This window comes from Argentina anserina, chromosome 4, assembly GCF_933775445.1.
Source record: "Argentina anserina chromosome 4, drPotAnse1.1, whole genome shotgun sequence".
NCBI lineage: Eukaryota > Viridiplantae > Streptophyta > Magnoliopsida > Rosales > Rosaceae > Argentina > Argentina anserina.
This window is the reverse complement of record NC_065875.1, coordinates 8,819,946-8,843,947: the sequence shown is the minus strand read 5'-3', so window position 1 is coordinate 8,843,947 and position 24,002 is coordinate 8,819,946. Positions and strand designations below refer to the sequence as shown.

The following is a 24,002-nucleotide window of genomic DNA, read 5'->3' as shown; positions in this document are numbered from 1 at the left end:
TATATAAGGAATTAAACTCAAGCTTTGTCCGAAAAAAAAAATTCTCAAGAATTAAAAGATAAATATTTGGTAATGCAACGTTCATGTTAGTGCAAGAGTCCATTGCAAGTTGCATGAATTCGGGTTTTAGACCAGAACTTTCCCGCCCAAAACTCCCGCGTTCTTTTTTCTCTCTCTTTCTCTTCTTCTCTTTTCCACTTCATCTGTCAAACTTCTCTCTTCTCCCGATTTCGAATTTTCTATAGAGACAACAATGCCGGACCTCGCCAACCTCTCTATTTCCGATTCTCACGCCGTCGCTCACTGCCCTAACCTCAAATCCCTCCCGCCCACAGACCCGCCGGAACATAGCTGCGGGTGGGGCCGGAGGCCGGTGAGGTTCGCGACTCTGAACAACTGCAATGGCGCCGGAAGTTCCGACGGCAAGAGTTTGGCGGAGCATGTTAGGGACTGGGTCGGCCGCAGATTGGAATTAGGGATTCCCGAGACGCGCAGCTCATTGCCTTTCCTTTATGGTGCAAAGAAATTGGTACATTCTTTTTTGTTTTTAGTTTCTGTTTTTGTTTTTGTATTCGGTTTCGACTAGAAATTTGGGGAAGAGGAGCAAGAGATTGATTCTTTTTTAGCTAATTGACTGCTGAACTACTAATTTACTGCTAATTTGATGTACAAATTATGATCTTGCTTGGAGTTGATAGAAATGACCGTAAAAACTAAATGTACATCAGTAATGTTGCCTTTTTGTTGGATGGTTTCGAATGTCGATGATTGTGGTGTATATAAATCGTAATTTGAAGTGTTCAAGCTAGGATGTCTTGTCCTAATAGTACTATGATGATGACAAATACTAGCTTTGATTTATAATCCGTGTTAGGATGCCATATAGAATGTTTATGTTTTTTTTTTGCATGTTCTTTTCGGAAAATTCTAGTATACATTGTGTTTTTTTCTATTGGCAAGAGAAACTATTTTTCTATGCAAAATGGTTTAAACTAAGTGATTGATGTGATATGCTAATTTTATATAAAACTGGAATTTGAAGTCTGTTCTGGAATAATATTGTTTCCTAGGAGAATTGAGGTGGTTTAAGATAAGTTTCATGAATATAACGGAGTCCACTTATCTTATATTATGTTTTTGTCCTCAAGATTTTTTTTCGTTTTTTTATTTTAAGTGGACGGAGAGTGGGCTGTAATTTGGATATCTAAGTTGAGCAAGTTTTCCTGCTGCCCGATATATGGAAAGTCTCCAGTTGATGTTTTTCTACGTTTTAGTTACCTTTTATGATCATTCACAAACTACACATTCCTTTTTCAGGCTGAGTGCTCGATATGCCATCATTTTGTCTACCCTGGCGACGAGATCTTATGCTCGGTTCGTGGCTGTCGAGGACCTTATCACAGGGGATGTGTGAAGGAAAGGTTTGGGATCTCTATTACGAAGAAGTTCACGTGTCCACAACATGTGAGATCTTATAACTATAAGAGACATCGTAATTTGTTTCTATTAATATTGTGTTAAGATATTTGGCTCTCTTTTTAGCAAAACCAGCTGCTCATTTTCAATAACACATAATAATTAAGTTGATTTTTGTATTTAGCAAAACCAGCTGCTCATTTTTGTTATGAACTATGTGTAATGCTTCATTAGTTCTAATGCAAGCCTTGCAGAAATGCTTTGGTAGACACAATAATACAGTTCTTATCAATGGAAATGATCAGTCATTATGAAGTGTTGTACGCAATGCTGTATAGAAACTTTCAAGTTACACTTTAAGCTGCATGCTGTAATAAAATCTTTGACGTCACTTTTAAATACCTTTTCTATAGTTTTTAACATTTTACATTCTGTCTTATTTATGGAGAACAAAATTGTTGGAACTAGGCTCTGTTGTTTTGTCATGTTACTCTTAGTATATGTTACTAATACCTTTTGTTTTGGTTTCCACACAATACAGAGATCTTTGTACTTACGGAAGTGCTTAACATCAGTTGCATTTTCAATAAGCAGGTATGCTTCATTTGCAAACAGAGGTTACATTGGCGCTGTGTACGTTGTGTTATAGCATCCCATGATAAATGTGCAGCGTGGCCGGATAAAGTGATACATTTAGTGGACCAGCCAGGGAGAGCTGTTTGTTGGAGGCATCCAACAGATTGGCGGGAGGATAGGAAGGTCAAATTCTTCTTTCCTTAGTTGCTATATGCATGTATGTCATTTATTGTTATTTGAATGTGTTTAATTCTTATTTGTTCAAGTTACTATGTTTCCTTCAAGAACACACTAAATCCTGTTCAAAAGCTTGGGCTTTTCAGTGATGGGCTACAAAGAAAAGCCATGTTAGACCTTTTGTGGTTCAGGGCCTTCTCATTTGGCCTTCAGATTATAGCTGTAACAAGTGGAAACCTAGTGGTAGATCCAATCTGGGACATCATATTTCTCTTGAAGTATGCATTTCTCTATTTTTGGCATTCATGGATTTCATTTCCCTACACTCTTCAATGTGAGACATTATAAATTCTTATATATCTTGTGCAAGTACATTCTTTAAGGTAGCATATAGTTTGAGTTTATTTTAACCAGCATAAGATACTTGTACTTTTGTTAAACTTTTATTTCGTCGTTTGTATTTATTCATTGATTAGGCTGGTTGACAGGACTGGTGTACTTGTTGAATGCAGCATGCAGTTTCAGCAAACAATATAGAGGTTAGATAGACTAACGAAGAACATCTCAACCTTGATGTATGCATACTCTATACAGCCAGATCAGATTGTATAATTTTTAGTGACATTGTCATGCGGTTACTCATGTCAGGCATTGTACTATCTCAGTTCAGTATGCAACATGCCAAGCTTTCAGTATTATGAAAAAAGTTTGATCAGTTGGTACCATAGAATCATCCTTTAGGAAATCAATTTCGCTGTCCTATCTGAAAATTTTCCATATGAGCCCACGTTTATGTAAGAGATATGTTTTGTATAGTTCTTGCATCCAGATGGTGGTCAAAGAGCTTTTTGTTTTTGTTTTTGTTTGTTTTTTTTTGTGACATGACCCCTCGGAAGGACAATAGATATTTACTAGTGTTGACAAAGATTTTTTTATTTAAAATAAATATTTTTTTTTCTTCATAGGAAGGATGCCTATTATTTGGGCTTACCATAATCCTCTGTTACAAACCATACCTCTTAACTATCAGTGTTGAGTCAAAAATCAGAAAATTGGATTTAGTCCGTTCAATTTTTATAATGTTTAATTATAAAGAAAGCAACAATGTACCAGCAATATTGATATGTTGTTTTGTTTCATCTTACAGGAGATATTCTCTCGGTTGCCTCTTCCTTACACTCGAGAGGAGTTCAAGATTGACCTAACGTGGAAACACACGGAGGACAATATAGAGCCTCCTCCATATATACACATCAGGCGTAGTATCCTTATCTGTTCCATTTGATCATTTACTACTTTAGCAGATGTATGGAATGATTTAAGTAAAAATGGGGAGTCAGATCATTTACTCCTGATTTTGTCTTGTTATGTTTTATTTTATATCTCAAAATCAATTTCTATTAACATAGTTTCTGTTGAGCATGGCACCTACCTTGACTGAACTCAGATCTCTACCTAGTCAAGAAGAAGCGCGATGATGTTGATGACGATGTTGGATGCAGATGTAGTACTGTTTGCTCTCTGGATTGTGTTTGTAGGTAATTTTCAATTATTTTCTATCAATGAAGTTTTGGTTTTGATGAGTTTTAGTTTTTGAAGTTTATTTATGTTGGTTCGTGAACACTTATGCATCAACTCTTGAACACTTCTTTTTTTCTGTAGTACTACCATATATATCATTCACTCTTTTACAGTTAGTGCTCAGTGTGAAATTGATTATTTAAATTGAAAGTACACGGATAATGAAGCCTCATTCTGACATGAGTGAGCTAACAGGGTTCAATGTATAAGCTGTTCAAAGGCTTGCCATTGTTCTGAAAATTGCACTAACCGTCCATTTCTGAAGGAGAAGAAGATCCGAATTGTCAAGGTGAGCAATGTAGTATCAATCAACATCACGCTCTTGTCAACTTTAAAGTTTATTACAAAAATGTTTTCCTGGTCTCTTGGTCACCAAGGAATTCAAGTTTATTATTATAAGTCCTTTATGCTCCATCTCAGACTGCACACTGTGGCTGGGGAGCAGTGGCGGCTGAATTTATTAAGAAAGGCGATTTCATAATTGAATATGTTGGGGAAGGTAGTTTCATCTAGTTTTTATTAAAACAGAATTAATATTTTTTTGCTTTTCGTTTTCATTACAATTTCTACAATCTGTTGATGATGTTTACTTTTTCCTCCGTATTTCAGTTATAAATGATGCTTTGTGCGAACAAAGGCTCTGGGACATGAAATACAAAGAAGTGAATAATTTCTATATGTGTGAAATTCGAAAAGACTTCACAATTGACGCTACTTTTAAAGGAAATCCATCACGATTTTTAAATCACAGCTGTGATCCGAACTGTGTCCTTGAGAAGTGGTTAGTTGGTTTAACATTACTAATATCTTGCTTTGCAATTTGAGATTGTACTTTCTGATTCCAATAGGATGATTTTCTCTTTGAAAAAAATTGGTGCTGATGTTATAGTTATAGAAGTGTTTTTGATGTCTTCAATGTTGGGGAACGGTATTCCTGGTTATCATTCGAATGTTGAATTTTCAGTCAATATGTATGTGATAAATTGTTAAGCCAACATTTGCAGTCAGACCAATGATTTAAATATAACAGGAATCATATAAGCATGGTGCATAGCTTAGTAGTTTACTTCCCAACTAAGTTTGGTTCTGTATGCATTGACAAGATTTATATACTTTTGGGGTATCAAATTTTAACTAGCACGTTGCTATTCCTGTATAGTCAAAAATGATTTTCTCTGGATTCTAGCCAACTAGTAATATGTTTTAGGCTCCAGTAATGTAAGTTCTTTTCTATTACAGTAATTAGATGCTCAAAGAGTGGGTGGGTGCAAGAAAGTAGTCTTCATTTGGGGTACTCCAGCATATTGTCCAACTGAGCAGTTCTACTTTGGCCTTCAAAAAAAACAACGCATGCATGATTGTATTTGTAATTGTAATTAAATAAATACAGTGATACATATTGATAGAGAAGTAAACAAAGTTGCTGATGTGTTGTCCAAGATTGGTATGCACTTCATGAAGCAGCTCCGCAATTTATCTTGTTGTTGGATGACTTGTGTGAAACTCCTAGTTTTAGGAGCATACCTAGTTTCTAGTTTGTTCCTTTTTTTTTCCTGAGCTTTTAGCCCCCACTTTACCAAAAAAAAAAGTACAGTGATACAATCCACAGGTAGTACAACTGAATACTTTATATGCTCATTACAGTAAATTGTCAACCCAGAATGCAGTCCCAAATCCTAATTTACAATTGAAGTTACTTTTTTTGCAGGGAAGTTGAGGGGGAAACACGTGTTGGTGTGTTTGCTGCAAGATCAATAGAACTTGGAGAGCCTTTAACATATGATTATAGGTATCTTTTGACCTAGTGTCATTGAAGTAGAGTGTATTAAATTTGTCTTTTTATCCATACTGTGTTATTAGTCTGTTACCAGAAAGAAAAACGAAACAATGAGATTATGGAAGTAAATATTCTCGCATTTATTGCTACTGCACTGTTTATTCTAGTTCCTATGGCATCATTTCAATATCAGAAGTCCTTTGCAATAGTCCATAACGCTACTCATGTAGCTACTGACATTTGCATTTCCACATTAACTAGATTGCCAATGGTTAAGTCCTCATTGACAATTGTGTTGCGTGTCTGATTTATTGTTGCTTCTTCTTTCTGTAATTGCTTTTCTCTTTCATAAAGCTGCATCGGTTTCCAGCTGAATCACATCTCAATCCCCTAGGTTCCTCTTTATTCTAGGCGATCTAATCTGTTCCTCTTTACTGTTCTGTGTTTTTGTTCAAGTATGAGTACAATGAGCGGCAATTTGTACTTTCTTTTTCAGCTTAATTTTGTTTGATGAAGTCCTATAACATATGTAGATTAAGCTAAATTAGCCATAGTTGACTGGTGCCTTATATTGTGAATATTTTGTTTGTAGATTTGTGCAATTTGGACCCGAGGTGAAGTGCTGTTGCGGCGCATCAAATTGTCAAGGTTACCTTGGCTCCAAGAAAAAGATTTGTAAGGTGGATTTTTTCTGGGGGAAAAAACGCAAGAGAACACCAACTGCTTGCATAGCTATCCTTAGGTAATCTCTGTCAACAATTTTTGTACGTGCAGTGTTCTAGATTGCCCATATCAAGAAATGTGGGCACATATTAAAAGAAAATGGAACTCAGAAGACAAGAGAGGCAAAAACTACATAATCACATCAGGAATTTTTGTTTGGACACACTCGAGTTTCCACTCATCAAAGAGGAACATCTACTTGTATAAGCCTCCGCAGAACTTCCTTCTGTTGGCCATATAATACTGAAAGCAAGTGTAGATGATTTGCCATATAACACTGAAAGATATTGTGATTGGTTTGCTCATGTTCAGATAGGCAGTCACATTTACCAAAGTAAGAAAATGTACGTATTTTTGTTAGATAGCACTCATTTTTTTACTATCCTGTGAAGACTGGAGCCATAACAAATGGGTGAAGGTGAAATTTGGATTGTACCAATGTGGTTGTCAAACCCATGTTAGATGTATTTTATTTTGGGATTGTGAAGACTGCTTATGGTTTTCTGTGTTAACCTAGCTGTTATATCAATGAGAAATCACTGTTTCCTTTATCAAGGCCATTATCATACGCTTGCATTCCAGATGAGACTTAAGTACTTCATTTAGTTGAAGTGCATTCTTTTGATTACTTCCAATATGGGCATAAGTGATTCATTTCTTTATTAGCTGTCAAGAATTAGAGCATACAAAGCAAGGTTACCTAAAGATAGGAAACCGTAGTTTGACATTTTTAGAAGATTGTAGTATTGTATCATGCTATTCTATTCATGTTGTTCAGTACTGTATTACAACTTTCAGTCATTATTCACTTCACTATATTGTTTTATTCTCTGGTACTAGCATAGCTTGTGAATTAAAATAAGACGAGTAAAGAAGTTAAACAATAATTAACTTGATGATGAATCTATTATCCTTTAAGAAAATTCCTGCAAATTTTCTCCCAACACAACCTATTCGGCTCGGCCTTTTGCAGTCCAAATCTTGCATCTACGGCAATATCTCTCTGTAATACCAAAACCCAAATGTTAATTACATAAATAATACTAGTTCTAACTTCTAAGTCAATATTAGATGTATAGGTTCAAGGGAAAAAAACATACGTATAAAACTATAGTATAGTACTGGTAATACACTGCGTGTATAGATTTACCTCAATGGAGTTGTTATTGAGAAGGCGATCAATGAGATTAGAAAGGATGTCATTAGTATACTCTGGATGGCCTTGAATTCCCAGAACATGACCTCCAATGGTGAACATCTCCACCGCAGTTTTATCCGAGAAGCCAAGAACTTGAGCACCCATAGGAACTTCCCAAACCTCATCCTGGTGGCACTCTATGATGGAAAGGGAAGCTGGGATTTCATCCCCGCCATCAAGGAAGTTAAATGCGCTCAGGTCCTTCACTATTTTCACCTTTCTCAGTCCAATATCCCACCCTGTACAAGCTTTTCCAACTTTTCCACCCAATGCCTTGCACAATACCTAATGAAATTTGTGAAATCATGGGTTACAAATAATTATTAGTAAACACTCAACTTTGGGTTACTCGAGCAGTATATAAATATGTACGTCTGGATGCAATATATTCTTTTGCCAGATACTTGAAAAATTATTCATTGATCTTTTTTTATAGACAAAATTGTCAAAATACAATTTAAATTTGGCTGAAATTGTCAATTTGCACTCCAAACTTATATTTGAGTCAATTTACCTCCTCAACTTGGTAAAAATTGCCGATTTGCACCTCATCTGTTAAATTGAACCGTTTATATCCAATTTTAGGTCACATGTAATGCACATGAGGGGTAATGTTGTCATTTTCTATTTATATTTTTCTTAAAAACAAATAAAAATATTCCTTAAAAGGAGAATTATTTTTTTAATTAAATTATTTATGTACATCTTTTTTTTACATACTTAACCATACTTCGAATTATATATTCAACATACACACTCATTTCAAATATAGTGTATTGTGTAAATATATATTTTTATATATACACATTTATTTTTAATTTTCAATGTATTTATATATATTAGTCTAATATTTTTTAACATATCATATCACGTAAAATAATAAATATATAAATCAATAACATATTTCAAAAAAAATTTAAAAAACATAGTAGCAAGTGTTCTTCTTAAGTAATTTTATTAATTTATTTCATTATTAAATATGAATAAATATATAATGACAATACTTTGCTCCTCAAATACATGACATGAAACTTAAAATTGGATGTAAAACATTAAATTTAACGGATAGGGTGCAAATCGGTAATTTTTATCAAATTTAGGAAGTAAATTGACTCAAATGCAAATTCGGGGTGCAAATTGATAATTATGACTAAATTTGGGTGTAAATCGACGTTTTTGACTTTTTTATATTTGGAATAACTATGAGTAAATGCAATAGTCTAGTTTCGCAATACAACATGTTGGATTGTCTCATTTGCCTGAGAAGAATATTCATTTGGTTTGGCAAGATCACAGTAGCAACATATATGTGGTTAAGTAGGAGACGAATCAGATCATTTTTGTTCTGAACGTTTACCTGATGACCGAAGCAAATTCCAAGAATTTTCTTCTCCATGCAATCCAGTTTTTGCAAGAGAGAGCAGAGTTCGGTAATCCAGTGGTCATTGCCATAAGCATCATAAGGGCTTCCACTGACCACAAACCCATCATACCGTTGAAGCTCAGTCATTTCCGGGAACTCACCGTCGACAACCATGAACAAGTCCCACTTCTCTCCTTCTTCCCCAAAAGCTGCAACAAACACATTGAAGTACCCACCATACATTTTCTTTACGTACTCGGAATCTTTTGCTGCAAGTAGAAGTGCGTATCTTCTTTCTCTTTCAACATTCATGCTTGATATAGAAGCTGGCTAAGAACGTGCCCTTCGAATTAGTTCAAGTAGCTGAATGGACGAAAAATGTGGGCCGAGAGAGAGAGAGAGAGAGAGAGAGAGAGAGAGGTATGTGAAACGTAAGGAAATTGGGGGGTCCTTTATATAGGGGGAGCGATCGATTGACTAGCAAGTTAGATGGGATGATCATGCTAATAAGCCATCTGTTTTGAAAATGGGAAAGAGAAAGGAATGTCATACTCATATGCCGGAAAGTAAACACGTTTTTCATTCTGCAGGTTTTAAGAATTTTTGACCTTCGTATTCCTGTATTTTCATGAAACTAGTGAAAATGAAAAAAAAAAACTAGAGAACACCATAATCGCATAGAGGTATAATTAATTTTAGGGTTGTTGACCAGTGGCCCAAATTTTGGATTTGTTATTCCTATAAAACTTTCATTGAAAACCTTAGTGAGGACTTCTAAATGATTGGTTGGATGACATGCACATTAAAACTTAAGAATATTAAACCATTCGTCCAACCTATGAAACATGGACACGGACACGAGTGTCCATATTAGACATAATATAATACGCGGACACGCCAAATGAAATTTTTGTTAGACACAGATACGTTTTGGACACGTTAATTAAATACCCCCTCCGATTTTTAATATAGGTCGTTTTAGATTTTATTTTTCGATTTTTAATATAAGTCGTTTTAACTTAAAATCCATAGTATTTTCTAATTTATCCCCGAGTCACAATAATGACATGGGAAAAATTATAAAGTGATGAGTAGTAATTAATAGTAATGAAGTCTTAAATATGGGTTAAATTGTCATTAGAATTGTTTCTTAATCTGTGTGCAAACTCCTAAAACGACTTATATTAAAAATTGGAGACAGTTGTTGGTTGAATCACTTAAGTATGATTATGTGTATTTATGTGTGAAACTACCTACTCCAAAGTATAGGATGTCAAGTTTTAGTAAGGGAAAGTGTAGAGTATCGTACCCAAAAGATTGAGGGAAACTCAACTCTAACTAGATTTCCGCAAGAAAAACTAGAAAAACATGCATTCTAACTTTTTACAAGTTCACAACAATAGAATCATGAATATGGTATTAACAAGTGGTAGTGAATCGACTTGGTTGATTTTAGAATTAAGCTAAGCAAACTAATTATTGCACAAAAACAACAAGGAAAGGTAAATGTAAAGATAGAATCAAAAGAGGAGTAGACTTAGGCATTGCACCTAGCCTTACTCATGCACAAATGTAACTCAAGATTAATGCATAACATATTTGACAAACTTCCCTCAGGTGCTTTGGTGAAGCTACCAAGAAACCAACTAATTATGCAATTTAACAAAGTCTTTTGGAGCCAAATCAAATCACAAAACCTTAGTCTCAATTATATTACCTTATAATACAAGTGGGCTATGTACCACAAACATAACACCCCCTTAGAGTAATTACACTCCTGGCACAAGCATTAAGTTCAAGGTAAGAAATTCAAGCAACTTAATATTTCCCGTAACAAACACTAAGCCACCACCTAAAGGCTACCCATACTCACGGATTCAAGAAGTTGTCAAGTTCAAGTTCTGATTCATTAATTACCTAAACATGTTTCTAAGTGACAAAACTAGCAATACATTTAGTAAGCATTTTAAGTGTAGAAGCCCATAGATTCAACATGCATCAACATCAATTAAAAGTAAACTGAATTCATTAGCACATAAGTTTGGCTAAGGCTAGCCTAGCCTCAAATTCAACTACTCACAACCCATTAAATACAACAAACCCTTGAAAATGAAATACATCAAAAGAGAAGTAGAGTAAAAAGAGAAGAGATTACCAAGGGTTTGATACAAATGATACCAAACCGTACATCTAAAGGTTTACTACCCACAAAGATGTAATAAGAAAGAAAATGCTTCTAAGTATGGTATTAATGGGTTCTAACAAAAGAAGAACTCCATGAACACCATACTTTATCCACACAATCTAGGAACAAAGAACAAGGGTTGAGAAAGAGTATGAGTAGAGGATGAAGAGAGTGAAGTGACCCAAATCTATGAAACAAGTTTGTGATTGATCAAGGGTGTAAAAGATCTTTAGTTTTTGGTGAAAACTCAAGACACTTTACACTTTTCTTTGCACAACTTGATATCTATGACTTATGCCTAAGAAAACTATGTTAAAACTATGGAAAATATGAAGTTTTGATGGAGTTTTAGTGTGGTGAAGGAGAATGCACGAATTTGGAAAGAATGAAGGTATTTAAAGGCCTTAAGGTCACAAATGAATGGTGGAGATGTAAGGGGATGAATGGCTAGATATGGTGGACAAATGTGGAAGCACAAATTGTGGATCCTGTTCTTGAAACCCCCTTCATTTGTCTTCTTCTATTTTAAATTTAAATCCCCAATTCATGGAGCACAAATTGTGGATGTTGTTATTGAAATTGTCTCATTCATTTGTCTTTTGATATTTTGAATTTAAATTGTAAATTAAAATTTACAATTCATAATTCACCAATATGCATTATTGACTTATTGACTTTAACCACCACCATTTCCGGCAACCACCTTCACATCGCCGGAGTTTAACCGGCATTTTCCGGTGTTGACTTTTGTTTTCTTGTGAAATCTCCACATTTGCTCTTTTTGGCTTGAAACTTTCACCCGAATCCATAATGTGCGCTAAATCCACTATTTTTGACATGTTTCCGATCATTTGCACATTTTCCTAGCATGAGTAGGAAACGTAATAAGAAATAAATAAATATACAAAAATATAAAGAAAAATAATAAGAATAAGACAAACATTACTAGGTTAATATTAACCTAACAAACTACCTCACACTTAGACTTTGTTTGTCCTCAAGCAAATAAAAACTAAAGTAACACAACCAAACTAAATGGGTCACTTGCTTCAATCTTGAATTCAACCAATTTCCTTTAAAGAACCATGATATCAATTGAGCATGATTAGAAACTAAATTTTCAAAATACAAGGCTAATAAATAGATTTGGAAGGTAATGCTCAAGAAAGTATATATATGTGTATGCCATGTGTGTCATCTTAAAGTCATCCATATACGATTAACTTGGACTACATTTGTCTAACCATCAAACTCACATGGATACACTCATTTTCACTCAAGTGTTTTTGGTTAGTGTTTACACTCAAAAGCAGTTCAATGGACACGCTTTCCATAGACTTGCTCTTCAATATTTTCTTCACATGATCATTACATGAGTTCTCTCGGATCACAAGGTCTTTTATTTTGGTTGTATAGGGCTTAAGGTGGGAGCTTAAGAAATAAGATGAAATATATCACAAATTCTAAGCCTCATAGTAAACAATTCTCTTGTTGAGATCCCATAATACACTTTCATAACTCTATGTGCTTTGTAACTTCTTGATTCCACAAACTCAAGTACAACTAGACTACTAAATTATTCTCCTCACTTTTTTGGATTTTTTTTTTGCAACAATTTTTTTTTACCCTAGTCCATATTTGATTTTGATTGATTCTTTTAATATTGTGAACATGTCTAGAGTCACCATTTTTCTTTTTCTTGGCTACACACAAGACTAATCTACCCCACCTCACACTTATTCTTTTGAAATATCTCAAACTCATTTACAAGCACCAAACTAACAATAGGACTCACATTGCTTACCACTTGGCTTAGAGAGGATAGAAAAAAAAATGTTTAAGTTTAAGAATGGTAGACATTTATGGTGGTAAAGAAATGAAACGGCTAACACAAAACTACATAGGCTCAAATTGGCTTACTAATGGATATTTATTAAAGGATAAAAGCTATTTGGCCTTGGTGGATACCTAATGTCTTGGTCTTCCCCAATAACAACTCATGCCTTGATAAAAGTCTCGAAAGATTTAAAGCAAGTTCTAGATTGAAAGCACAATGAATTGATCACACAATGAAACAACTAGTGCATTAGAAACATTTATGCACTCTCATCGGCTCAAAATCTCACATAGGCATAGATCGTTTCAACAAATATAGTCATCATCTTTCACACATGAATGGATTTAAAATGACCTAGGCAATATGACTCTAAACATATGTGAGCACAAAATACCAAATCCTCCTATTAACAAAGCATTTATTTTTAACCGCTAAACATGCTCAAAATCATTCTATCCAAATATGATGATTGTTTTGTTATTGGCACCAAGCAAGTAAACCACAAACAAACTTGTTTTTGTATTTTTCAAAATATCTCAGTTTTTATGGATTTTTTATAAAGTAAACATAAAAAAAATTATAAGGAATGAAATTACTTAGTCTTACACCTCACACTTAATTTACACATTGTCCTCAATGTGCCGTGAACAATAGTGAAACAAATATAAGGTATAAACTATGTATATTATTTACCACATGCTAGTCAATACAAACTAACCAACACAATTGCCTAGCAAGCACCTCACACTTAAAACATCATATAGTCCTTAATGTGGTATGAAGCTATTAAGATTGATCGGTTCGATTACTCGATATCAATATTAACCCTGTAAGCATGTTAGTAGTATAAAGCAAGAGGGTATCGTTCACAAACCGGGGATCCAACCAGGGTAAAGAATCACAAACATTTAACAACGAATTCATAAGAGTTTAAAAGACTTGAGATATATTTCGGTTCCAACAGAAAATAAATCTAAACTAATATATACATTTGATCAACCAACCAACACATAAGCAATTACCAAACAAATAACATAAGAACAAAGGTAACGAAATCTAATCTCAATTAAGTTCATGCCGTAAGGTTCATAGTTCATCTTAAATTTGATCATGCATCAAGTTCCTACTTGGTTCCTAATACATAGATATTATCGAGCTCAACTACTTGTCTTGCTATGAAATCTAACATACCAATTCATCATGCAATTACGTATCACAAAGAGAAATCAACATGTTTAAAGCACTTATCCAATGTCGAACTTAAGATCATAATCGGTGGAGGAACACAAAGGGGACAAACAATTAATCAACTACTTGTATCAAAATTGTTTTTAACTTTGAATGATTAACATATGCGACATCAACTACTTGTCTTAATCACACATGCAATATAAGAACACACCGAAAATTAATTAAGAACATAAATCGAAACTCATGGCATAAAACCTAAAATCATTGAATAAAAATCGAAAACTTTAATTCATCATGTCATTCGAAAATTACAAATATCTCATAGACAAGAATAAAAATAACTTTAACAAAACCTAAATATAAATCATCCAAGAACAAGAACATAAAAACCCGAAAACTAAACATGAAGATTATAGAGTTACACTTTATAATTCTCCTCCAAAGTTCCTTACAGTGGTAGCACAAGATCTTCAAGAGAATGGTATCCTAGGCTCCCAAGCTTTGGACAGAAAATATGGTGAAGGGTGGTGAATTCGGATTCTATGATGCTTGGTGAATGAAAGTGTTTGGGCAGAGCTTTGGCAAGTCTTGTGAGCAAGGTTGATGATGATTTTATGTGGAAATGAGGTGCTATATATAGAGGAAGAAACCCAAGGGAGGATGGCCACAAAGTCCACAAAGTTGAAACCAAATTGGTTGAGGTTTCCTAGATTCGGCAGATTTAACCTTTGTCCCTTGTTGTGGCCATAACTTTCTCTAGAAAATAGATATTGAGATGATTCCAACTGGAAATTTCAACTAGACTTCCGTGGCTTTTCATCCATATATCATGCACTTTCTCAGTCATTCTGAGCTGTCCAGTAGAACTCGTCAAAGTTGGATGATCTGCAGTGCCAGAATTCTGATTTCTATAAAGATTGCATATCTTTTGCATTAATTGCATATCTTCTTCCTCCTTTAATGCTGATTTCTTTTGCACAAATTTCTTCATTTGAATTAGGGAGGCAGCAAAAGTCTTAATTGATGCAGCGATGTTTGATTTTTCTTACCTCTCCTCATTAAATTTGCTGCATGCCTTCTTTGACTTTCTTGCCTCTTCTCATTTAATTTGCTGCATGCCTTCTTTGACATTCTTTGGTGCAGGGATTTATGGAGATTCTGATCATATTTGTGCTCTATATGCAGGAGAAACAAGGTCCCAAGTTTCCCTCATAGCCCTTGGATCAAAAGCAAATCAATGGCTGAGATAATTCCGTCGAGTTCACTGGACCTCCGATCAATGATTCGGTCATATCTCCCTGTAGGAATAAGATATTGATTTGATTTCAAATCCTACAGAAACTAGACTCAAAATCCTTTTTATCCATATAAGGTACGTCTTCTAACTCGATCGGAGCTATCCAGGGGAGCCCATCGAAGTTGGACTACAAATCATGACAGCATTTTCATTCTTGCATGGATTGGGCTTTTAAGTGTATCTTCTTCTCTTTCCTTGTGGAACTAGGATTGCTTTCCTTCTCCAACATGGATTTGTATTTCCTAATAAGAATAAGTATGTTAGAAACAAAGAAATACGAAAGGATGAATCCTACTCGAACAAGGAATCATATCTCAACAAGGATTATTAACACTTAGCACGATTTCATCATCAATTCATTCATAATTGATATAAGCTCTACCTAGACACTTATTCATACAAAAGAAACTAAAATATACTAAATAAGAGGTAACAAAGAGTAAGAATAGGGCATAAATATATTAAGAATGACACACTTTGTGCTCCTATCAAAGGTCCTATCAATGTTTTGGGGAGCATGCATTAGTAAGGCCACAACTAGCATTCAAAACAACTAACTAATAAAGCAAGAGAGAGAAGGTAGTCACCTCACACTTAAACTTTGGATAATCCTTTCAATAAAAGCTAAATCTTTTGTGTTTTATCCATTGATCAAGTATGAAATGACTATCCAAACTCTCATTGCCATAATTTATTAACATGGAAACACAAACACACCTAATCATGCTTAGAAAAATGAGAGTGAAGGATAAGAAAACGCAAACTCTTTGAAGATCTCATGTAGCTCCATAGTGCCAATTGTGGATGGTGAAAACCCACAAAGCCCGTTGGGCCTTGCAATCCCTTAGCTCCATCTTATTATGCTAACCCTTGGAGTCCGCCAAGACGGGTTTAAGTTTAAGGACATGAACAAGGTCCATAATGCTTGCTCAAATGGTGAGAGGGTCCTCGAAGTACTTCACCTCCGCATAAGTATCTTTTGGTGCACCCTCTAGATAAGGCTTTACTCGATGACCATTAACCTTAAAAGTAGATCCATCTCTTAAGTTCTTCAATGTGACCGCCCCATACTTCAACAAGCTCAAATGGCCCAATCCACCTTGATCTTAGCTTGCCGGGAAACAACTTTAATTTGGAGTTGAAAAGAAGTACAAGTTTCCCAACCTCCAAGTGCTTGGTTTTGATCCTTTGGTCGTGAAATGCCTTAGTTTTCTCTTTATAAATCTTTGCATTCTCATAGGCATCCATCCGAAGCTCATCTAGCTCACAAAGCTCTAACTTCCGCTCCTCACCACACTTTTCTATGTCAAAATTGAGGGTCTTTAATGCCCAATAAGCCTTATGCTCCAACTCAACCGGTAAATGACAAGCCTTTTCATAAACAAGGCGATATAGAGACATTCTGATAGGTGTTTTGAATGCGGTACGGTAAGCCCATAGAGCATCATCAAGCTTCATTGCTCAATCTTTTCTAGTTGTAGACACCACATTTTCAAGGATGCTCTTTATCTCCCGGTTAGATATTTCAACTTGGCCATTAGTTTGGGGGTGGTATGGTGTCGATACTTTGTGCTTAACCCCATACTTCTTCAATAAGGCCGCAAATGACTTGTTCATAAAATGGGATCCTCCATCACTAATTATTGCTCTAGGTGTGCCAAATCTTGTGAAGATGTGCTCTTTAAGGAACTTGAGCACGACCTTGTGGTCATTTACCTTGGTGGCCACGGCCTCAACCCATTTACTTACATAATCAACTCCCACAAGGATATAGAGATAGTCATATGAACTTAGGAAGGGTCTCATAAAGTCTATGCACCATACATCAAATATCTCCACTTCAAGCATATAGTTCAAAGGCATTTGGTCTCTTGAGGAAATATTGCCTACCATTTGACAACGATCACAAGAGCTCACATAAGAATGTGCATCTTTTAAATAATGACGGCCATTAAAACCCAGAATTAAGTACTTTTTGGGCCGTTTTCTTCCTCCATGGTGACCGCCACAAGCTTGATCATGGCAAAAAGATAAGACACTTTGTATTTCTTCCTCCGGAATGCATCTCCTCACTAATTGATCCTTGCATTGCTTAAATAAGTATGGATCATCCCAAAAGTAGTGTCTTGCTTCTTTAATGAGTCTCCTTCTTGAATGGAAATCAAATGTCTTAGGAAAACATTTCCCCCCACTTGCAAAGAAGTTAACCAAATGTGCAAACCATGGTAGCTTGTTCTCAACAATGGAAAACAACCTCTCATCCGGAAATGACTCATTCAAAGGCACCCCATTATCTTCACTTTGATGAGTAAGTCGAGAGAGATGATCTGCTACCAAGTTAACCCTATCGGGCTTGTCGACAATTTCAATGTCAAACTTTTGAAGAAGTAAGATCCACCTCAAAAGTCTTGGCTTGGCATCACTCTTAGACAATAAATACTTGATTGCGGAATGATCCGTGTGGATAATTACTTTAGACCCCAAGAGATAGCTTCAGAACTTTTCTAAGGCAAATACCATCGACAATAACTCTTTCTCGGTGCTAGTATAGTTTACTTGGGAATCATTCAAGGTCTTGCTTGCATAGTAGATGGCATGCAAGAGTTTCTCCTTACGTTGTCCCAACACTGCTCCCAAGGCATAATCACTTGCATCACACATAATTTCAAATGGGAGAGTCCAATCCGGTGAGCAAATAATAGGAGCATTGGTGAGAAACTCCTTTATCCTCTCAAATGCCTTCAAACATGCTTCATCAAATATAAATTGAGTCTCCTTGGTCAATAGATCACAAAGAGGCTTCACTATCTTGGAGAAAGCTTTTATAAACCTTCGGTAAAAACCGGCATGCCCAAGAAAGCTTCTTACACCTTTTACATTCATGGGAGGGGGTAACTTCTCAATGATTTCAACCTTTGCTTTATCTACTTCAATCCCCTTCGATGATATTTTGTGGCCAAGAACAATCCCTTTTTGCACCATGAGGTGACATTTCTCCCAATTAAGCACTAGATTCGTCTTTTCACACCTCTTAAGGACAAGTGAGAGATGATCAAGACATTCTTCAAATGAGTTCTCATACACAAAAAAGTCATCCATGAATATTTCTACAAACTCAAGCAACTCGGCAAGAATGGCCATGACACACCGTTGGAAGGTGGCGGGTGCATTATATAATCCGGAATGCATTCTTCAGTAAGCAAAAGTTCCATATAGGCATGTGAAAGTTGTCTTCTCTTGATCTTCGGGGGCAATTAGGACTTGATTATATCCACTATAGCCATCAAGGAAACAATAGAATGCTTGTCCCGCAATCCTTTCCAACATTTGATCAATGAAAGGGAGTGGAAAGTGATCTTTCCTTGTTGCAACATTCAACTTGTGGTAGTCGACACAAACCCTCCATGTGTTTGCAATTCTTTGTGGAACCATCTCACCCTTGTCATTCTTCACCACCGTCATTCCTCCTTTCTTAGGCACCACTTGTATTGGAGACACCCATTTGGAATTGGAGATAGAATAGATGATTCCATTATCAAGGAGCTTAATAATCTCATTCTTCACCACCTCTAACATGTTGGGGTTCAATCTTCTTTGAGCTTCCCTTCTTGGTTTTGCTTCATCCTCCATGTAAATATGGTGCATGCAAAGAGTGGGACTCAACCCCTTTATGTCACTAATTTTCCATCCAAAAGCACCCTTATGCCTCCGAAGAACATCAAGAAGTAAAGTCTCTTGCTCATGTGACAAGCTTGAAGAGATAATGAGGGGCAAGGTGCGGGAATCATCAATATAAACATACTTCAAATGTGCGGGAAGAGGCTTCAATTCAATAGGGGCCGAACTCAAAACCGAAGGATTAACATTCATTGAGAGATAATTGATAGTGACATGCACCTCACAAATCTCATATCTTGAATAGTAACCATCATCTTTTGTGGGCAAAGGCAAAGCAAGATAAGTGTCAAGGTGATCCCCGGCTTCTAATGTTTCATCCTCACAAAAATCCAACCCAAAGTGTGCTAGTGCCAACTCAAATGCATCATTTGTTGAAGTCTCATGAAAAGTGTGCTCCACCAAATCATCAATCTTGTCTTCCACTTCAATAGAGTAAACTTTTTGCAACCTCATGGGCTTCTTTAATTCATCAAAGATCTTGAACCCAATTGTGGTGTCATACACGGTCATGGTGAGCAAACCCAATTTCACATCAATCTTTATCCCCGATGTGGCCATAAAATCTCTACCAAAGATAATAGGGAGATCATCTTGGTAAACATCCTTCATGTCAAGAATAACGAAATCGGCCGGTATGACCAACTCGTCAACTTGCACTAACACATCTTCCACAACTCCTCTTGGATACCTCACACTTCTATCGGCTAGTTGGAGAGAAATTTGTATAGGCTTGATGTCGCTCAACCCAAGATATTTGTAGACACCATAGGACATCAAATTTATGCTAGCCCCCAAATCCATGAGTGCATTCTCAAATGGTCTCTCACCAATCTTGCAAGGAATAGTAAAAGAACCCGGATCTTTGAGCTTGGGCGGTAACCTCCTTTGAAGCACGGCACTAATTCTCTCATTAAAACAAACCTTGTCATCATTCTTCAATGTACTCTTTTACCGCTTGTGAGTGCACAAGTCCTTCGAGAAATTTAGCATAAGTAGGAATGGTCTTGATTGCATCAAGAAGAGGAATATTGACCTCTACCTTCTTGAACACATCAAAACACTCCATGGACTTCTTCTCTTTCTTACTTAAAGCCTTCTCTTGGTATACCGCTTGTGGAAAGGGAAGTGGCGCTTCTTCTTGCATTTCTTCCACACTAGACTTAGATCCACTTGCTCCCATATTGTCAATCTTAGCTCTTCAAATACTCCTCACTATACCCCAAGATCACTCCATCATGTCCCAAAGTATCCTCCATGCCCTTGTTCTTCTTTTGAAATCCGGGAGGCACTCTTGACACTTTAGGATTCAACAAAAGTTATTTTGGTGCATTCACCTCCTTATCATCATCATTAGGAGCAACCTTATTTTCATATACCTTCCTCCTTCTCAAAGTTCTTATGGCCTTAGCTTGGTTGATTTGTGGATTCTTCTCGGTCATGGAAGACAATTCTCCTTGCTTCCTTTCTCTCATCTCATTAGCCAATTGCCCCATTTGCGCTTCAAGCTTATGCAATCCTTGAGTAGTGGATGCCACATCATTTCGAACACTTTGAATAAGCTCATTTTGATTTGCCAAAACATTGACAAGCATCTCTTCAAGGCTTGATTTAGGAGCATCCACTTGAGGAGGAGGTGACACTTGAGTATTAGGAGCTTGAAAATGAGGCATTGCTTGATAAGGTGGCTTAGGATAAGTATTGCCACCATAACTTCCATTAGTTGCACCCTTGTTTCCTTGGAAGCCTTGGCTCCCACTAGCACCTCCATAATTGTCACTCCCTTGATTGTTGCAATTCATGTCTTGGTTCCCACTCCATGAGAAATTAGGGTGGTTTCTCCATCCGGGATTGTAAGTGTTGGAATAAGGGTATTCTTCAGTCTTGAATATGCCATTTGCTTACATTCTTCAATGATCTCGGGAAAACAATCTCCATGAGGGGCAAGATAGAGTGTCATGATTCACTCATTCACAAATTAAACACACTTGTGGCCCTTGAACCTCATTAACCTTCTCACGGCCTCCTTGCTTGCCTTGCTTCAAAAGCATATCAAATTTCTTATTAAGACTTTCTTCTAACCTCTTAAACTCTTGATGCACATCCAAGCTTGATGCATTTACTTCATACATGCCACCGGTTTTCGGTTGAGTTGCTTCCCTTAGAGATAAATGTGAAGAAGAAGGCTTGCGAACTTGCGGGTTATTATCCCACAATTGAGACCGCTCCGAAAGCCTCTCTAATACTCGATGGGCTTCATCCGCCACTAAGTCCATGAAATCACCATTGCTTGCATTATCAACCTTCCTTCGAGTCTCCGATGTCAAGCCTTGATAAAATAGGCTCATAAGCATATCTTGAGATTGGCCATGATTAGGGCAACCAAGCTCAAGATCCTTGAATCTCTCCCACGTCTCATGAAAGAGCTCATCTTGCTCCTCCTTAAAGGTCATCAACTCGGTTCTTCTTGCATTAGCCTTTTGAGGAGGTAAGTACTTCATAATAAACTTCTTTTGCATATCTTCCCATGAACCAATACTATTGGATGAGAGCTTGTTCAACCACATCTTCGCCTTTTCCTTCAAGGAGCAAGGAAACAACCGGAGCTTGAGCGCTTCTTCCGTCATCCCATTGAGTTTGATATTTGCGCATGCATCCTCAAACTCACTTAAGTGGTGATAAGGATCATTGTTCGGTAACCCATAGAATGTTGGCAAGGTTTGAAGAAAACTAGGCTTGATATCAAAAGATGATGCACATGGAGGAAGCACTATGCATCTTAAGTGTGTAGAAAGTGTAGGCAAGGCACAATCTCGGATATGCCTTTGCTCTCTCAACTCATCCCTTGGTTCACCATCCGCCATGACTATCTTGTATATTCTTGGACCAACATTAGGATTCAATTTCCGTGCCTCTTTGTCACGATTGAACAACCTCTCAAAAGTAGCTAGGTCATTAACCACTAATTCCGGACTTTTCACATTCTCAATTGAATCACTTGATTCTTCCCTAAACAAACTAGTAGATGCAGAAGACTTGAACTTTTGTCCAATCCCAATAGGAGTCTCTTGATCGATGGGCTCTAGAATCGTTTGTAAACCTTTTTCAATCTTAGGAGATAAGGACATGAACACCTAAGGAACAAATTAAAGATCAAGTAAGTAAATAGCAATAAAACAACATGCAAGATATATACAAGAAATTAAAATTGCAACAATAATTAATTAGATTTTTTTGTATGTTTTTTAAGAATTTACCAAGGTACTTGTAAACAATTTCTAGAAAATTAGAAACCAATCAAAACTTGTAGTGAGAAAAACAAAAAGGATAAGGATTTTCCAAGTTGACGTAATTCCAACTCAAGTGTAACGAAATTGGCGTAATTTCAATCCAAGTTTGGCGTAGTTCCAAACAAAGTGCGTTTTGGCGTAGTTCCAAAGTAGTTTGGCGTAGTTCCAAACAATGCACTAATTAGCTTAACATTCTTCTTTTCGGTAACTCTTTTCGAATTATGACCAGGTAAGCGTAGGCGCGGCTTTGGTAGGTGAGGCCACTTAGTACACGGCACAACGCCTGGGATAAAATCCCTATCCACTTACCTAGACATCATAATTCTACTAAACTGCGCCTATTTGGAAGAGCGATAAACAAATACGTTACAAAAAAAATCCAAATCCGATTCACTTAGTAAAATAGAAGACGAATTCCATCCTTCGGTGTTGTTTACCACTCAACTTTTCGATGAAGAGTGATTAAACTCGACGGTACATGGATAAAGCCACAAATCCAATTTATTTTGAAATTTACAAGTTCCAATCAACCTCTAATTCTAAAGAAAGTGAGTACCTTATAATTAAATTTACAATTTTTAACCAACTAGAATGTGAGCTTGCACAAGTAATAAGTAAATAATAATTAGGCAAGATTACTTTTCCATTTTAAACATGCATGCAATTTATTTTCTTCTTACCACAACTACCATTCCACTTATCAAAAGTACTTGTGTTAACTTCAAAAATAAATAAGACATTTACAAAAATTAAACATAAACAAAAAGTAAACTAGAAAAAAAAGGTTCTCTAGTCTCCTAGAAACCTAATAGGAATTAAGTTTTACCTCAATTTCCGGCAACGGCGTCAAAACCTTATTAGTTGAATCACTTAAGTATGATTATGTGTATTTATGTGTGAAACTACATACTCCCAAGTATAGGAGGTCAAGTTTTAGTAAGGGAAAGTGTAGAGTATCGTACCCAAAGGATTGGGGGAAACTCAACTCTAACTAGATTTCCGCAAGAAAAACTAGAAAAACATGCATTCTAACTTTTTACAAGTTCACAACATTAGCCCTTTAGAAGCTAAGAATCATGAATATGGTATTAACAAGTGGTAGTGAATAGACTTGGTTGATTTTAGAATTAAGCTAAGCAAACTAATTATTGCACAAAAACAACAAGGAAATGTAAATGTAAAGATAGAATCAAAAGAGGAGTAGAGACTTAGGAATTGAACCTAGCCTTACTCATGCATAAATGTAACTCAAGATTAATGCATAACATCTTTGACAAACTTCCCCCTAGTGCTTTGGTGAAGCTACCAAGAAACCAACTAATCATGCAATTTAACAAAGTTTTTTGGAGCCAAATTAAATCACAAAACCTTAGTCCCAATTATATTACCATATAATACAAGTGGGCTATGTACCACAAGCATAACACCCCCTTAGAGTAATTACACTCATGGTACAAGCATTAAGTTTAAGATAAGAAATTCAAGCAACTTAATAGTTCCCGTAAGAAATACTAAGCCACCACCTAAAGGCTACCCATGCTCACTGTCGACAACCTTGAACAAGTCCCACTTCTCTCCTTCTTCCCCAAAAGCTGCAACAAACACATTGAAGTACCCACCATACATTTTCTTTACGTACTCGGAATCTTTTGCTGCAAGTAGAAGTGCGTATCTTCTTTCTCGAGAGAGAGAGAGAGAGAGAGAGAGAGAGAGAGA

The 24,002-nt window shown here is 36.2% G+C and overlaps 2 protein-coding genes across 2 annotated transcripts; one reads left to right on the top strand and one right to left on the bottom strand.

Annotated features, from left to right (window-relative positions):
• Window positions 1–242: 242 nt before the first annotated feature.
• LOC126791824 (histone-lysine N-methyltransferase ASHR3) lies at window positions 243–6,717 on the top strand. The gene is made up of 11 exons (XM_050518314.1): window positions 243–529; window positions 1,318–1,464; window positions 2,011–2,175; window positions 2,682–2,708; window positions 3,317–3,431; window positions 3,617–3,707; window positions 3,946–4,039; window positions 4,171–4,249; window positions 4,360–4,531; window positions 5,459–5,539; window positions 6,120–6,717. Exons 1-11 carry the CDS (start codon window positions 254–256, stop codon window positions 6,271–6,273), a joined length of 1,401 nt encoding a protein of 466 aa, XP_050374271.1. The 5' UTR covers window positions 243–253; the 3' UTR covers window positions 6,274–6,717.
• A 416-nt stretch (window positions 6,718–7,133) lies between these two features.
• Window positions 7,134–9,179, bottom strand: LOC126791832 (gamma-glutamyl peptidase 3-like). Its single transcript, XM_050518324.1, has 3 exons — window positions 8,806–9,179; window positions 7,401–7,733; window positions 7,134–7,253 (listed from the first exon to the last, which is right to left on the bottom strand). The coding sequence occupies exons 1-3, from the start codon at window positions 9,121–9,123 to the stop codon at window positions 7,158–7,160; spliced, it is 747 nt and encodes a 248-aa protein (XP_050374281.1). The 5' UTR covers window positions 9,124–9,179; the 3' UTR covers window positions 7,134–7,157.
• Window positions 9,180–24,002: the final 14,823 nt, after the last annotated feature.

Excerpts from the sequence above, each read along its gene's own strand:
- LOC126791824 (XM_050518314.1), top strand. The coding sequence starts at position 254 with ATGCCGGACCTCGCCAACCTCTCTATTTCCGATTCTCACGCCGTCGCT. Across the intron at positions 2,176-2,681 it reads ATTGGCGGGAGGATAGGAAG|CATGCAGTTTCAGCAAACAA; the intron begins GTCAAATTCTTC and ends TGTTGAATGCAG. Across the intron at positions 3,708-3,945 it reads TCTCTGGATTGTGTTTGTAG|GGTTCAATGTATAAGCTGTT; the intron begins GTAATTTTCAAT and ends GTGAGCTAACAG.
- LOC126791832 (XM_050518324.1), bottom strand. The coding sequence starts at position 9,123 with ATGAATGTTGAAAGAGAAAGAAGATACGCACTTCTACTTGCAGCAAAA. Across the intron at positions 7,734-8,805 it reads GAATTTGCTTCGGTCATCAG|GTATTGTGCAAGGCATTGGG; the intron begins GTAAACGTTCAG and ends AAATTTCATTAG. Across the intron at positions 7,254-7,400 it reads TCAATAACAACTCCATTGAG|AGAGATATTGCCGTAGATGC; the intron begins GTAAATCTATAC and ends TTGGTATTACAG.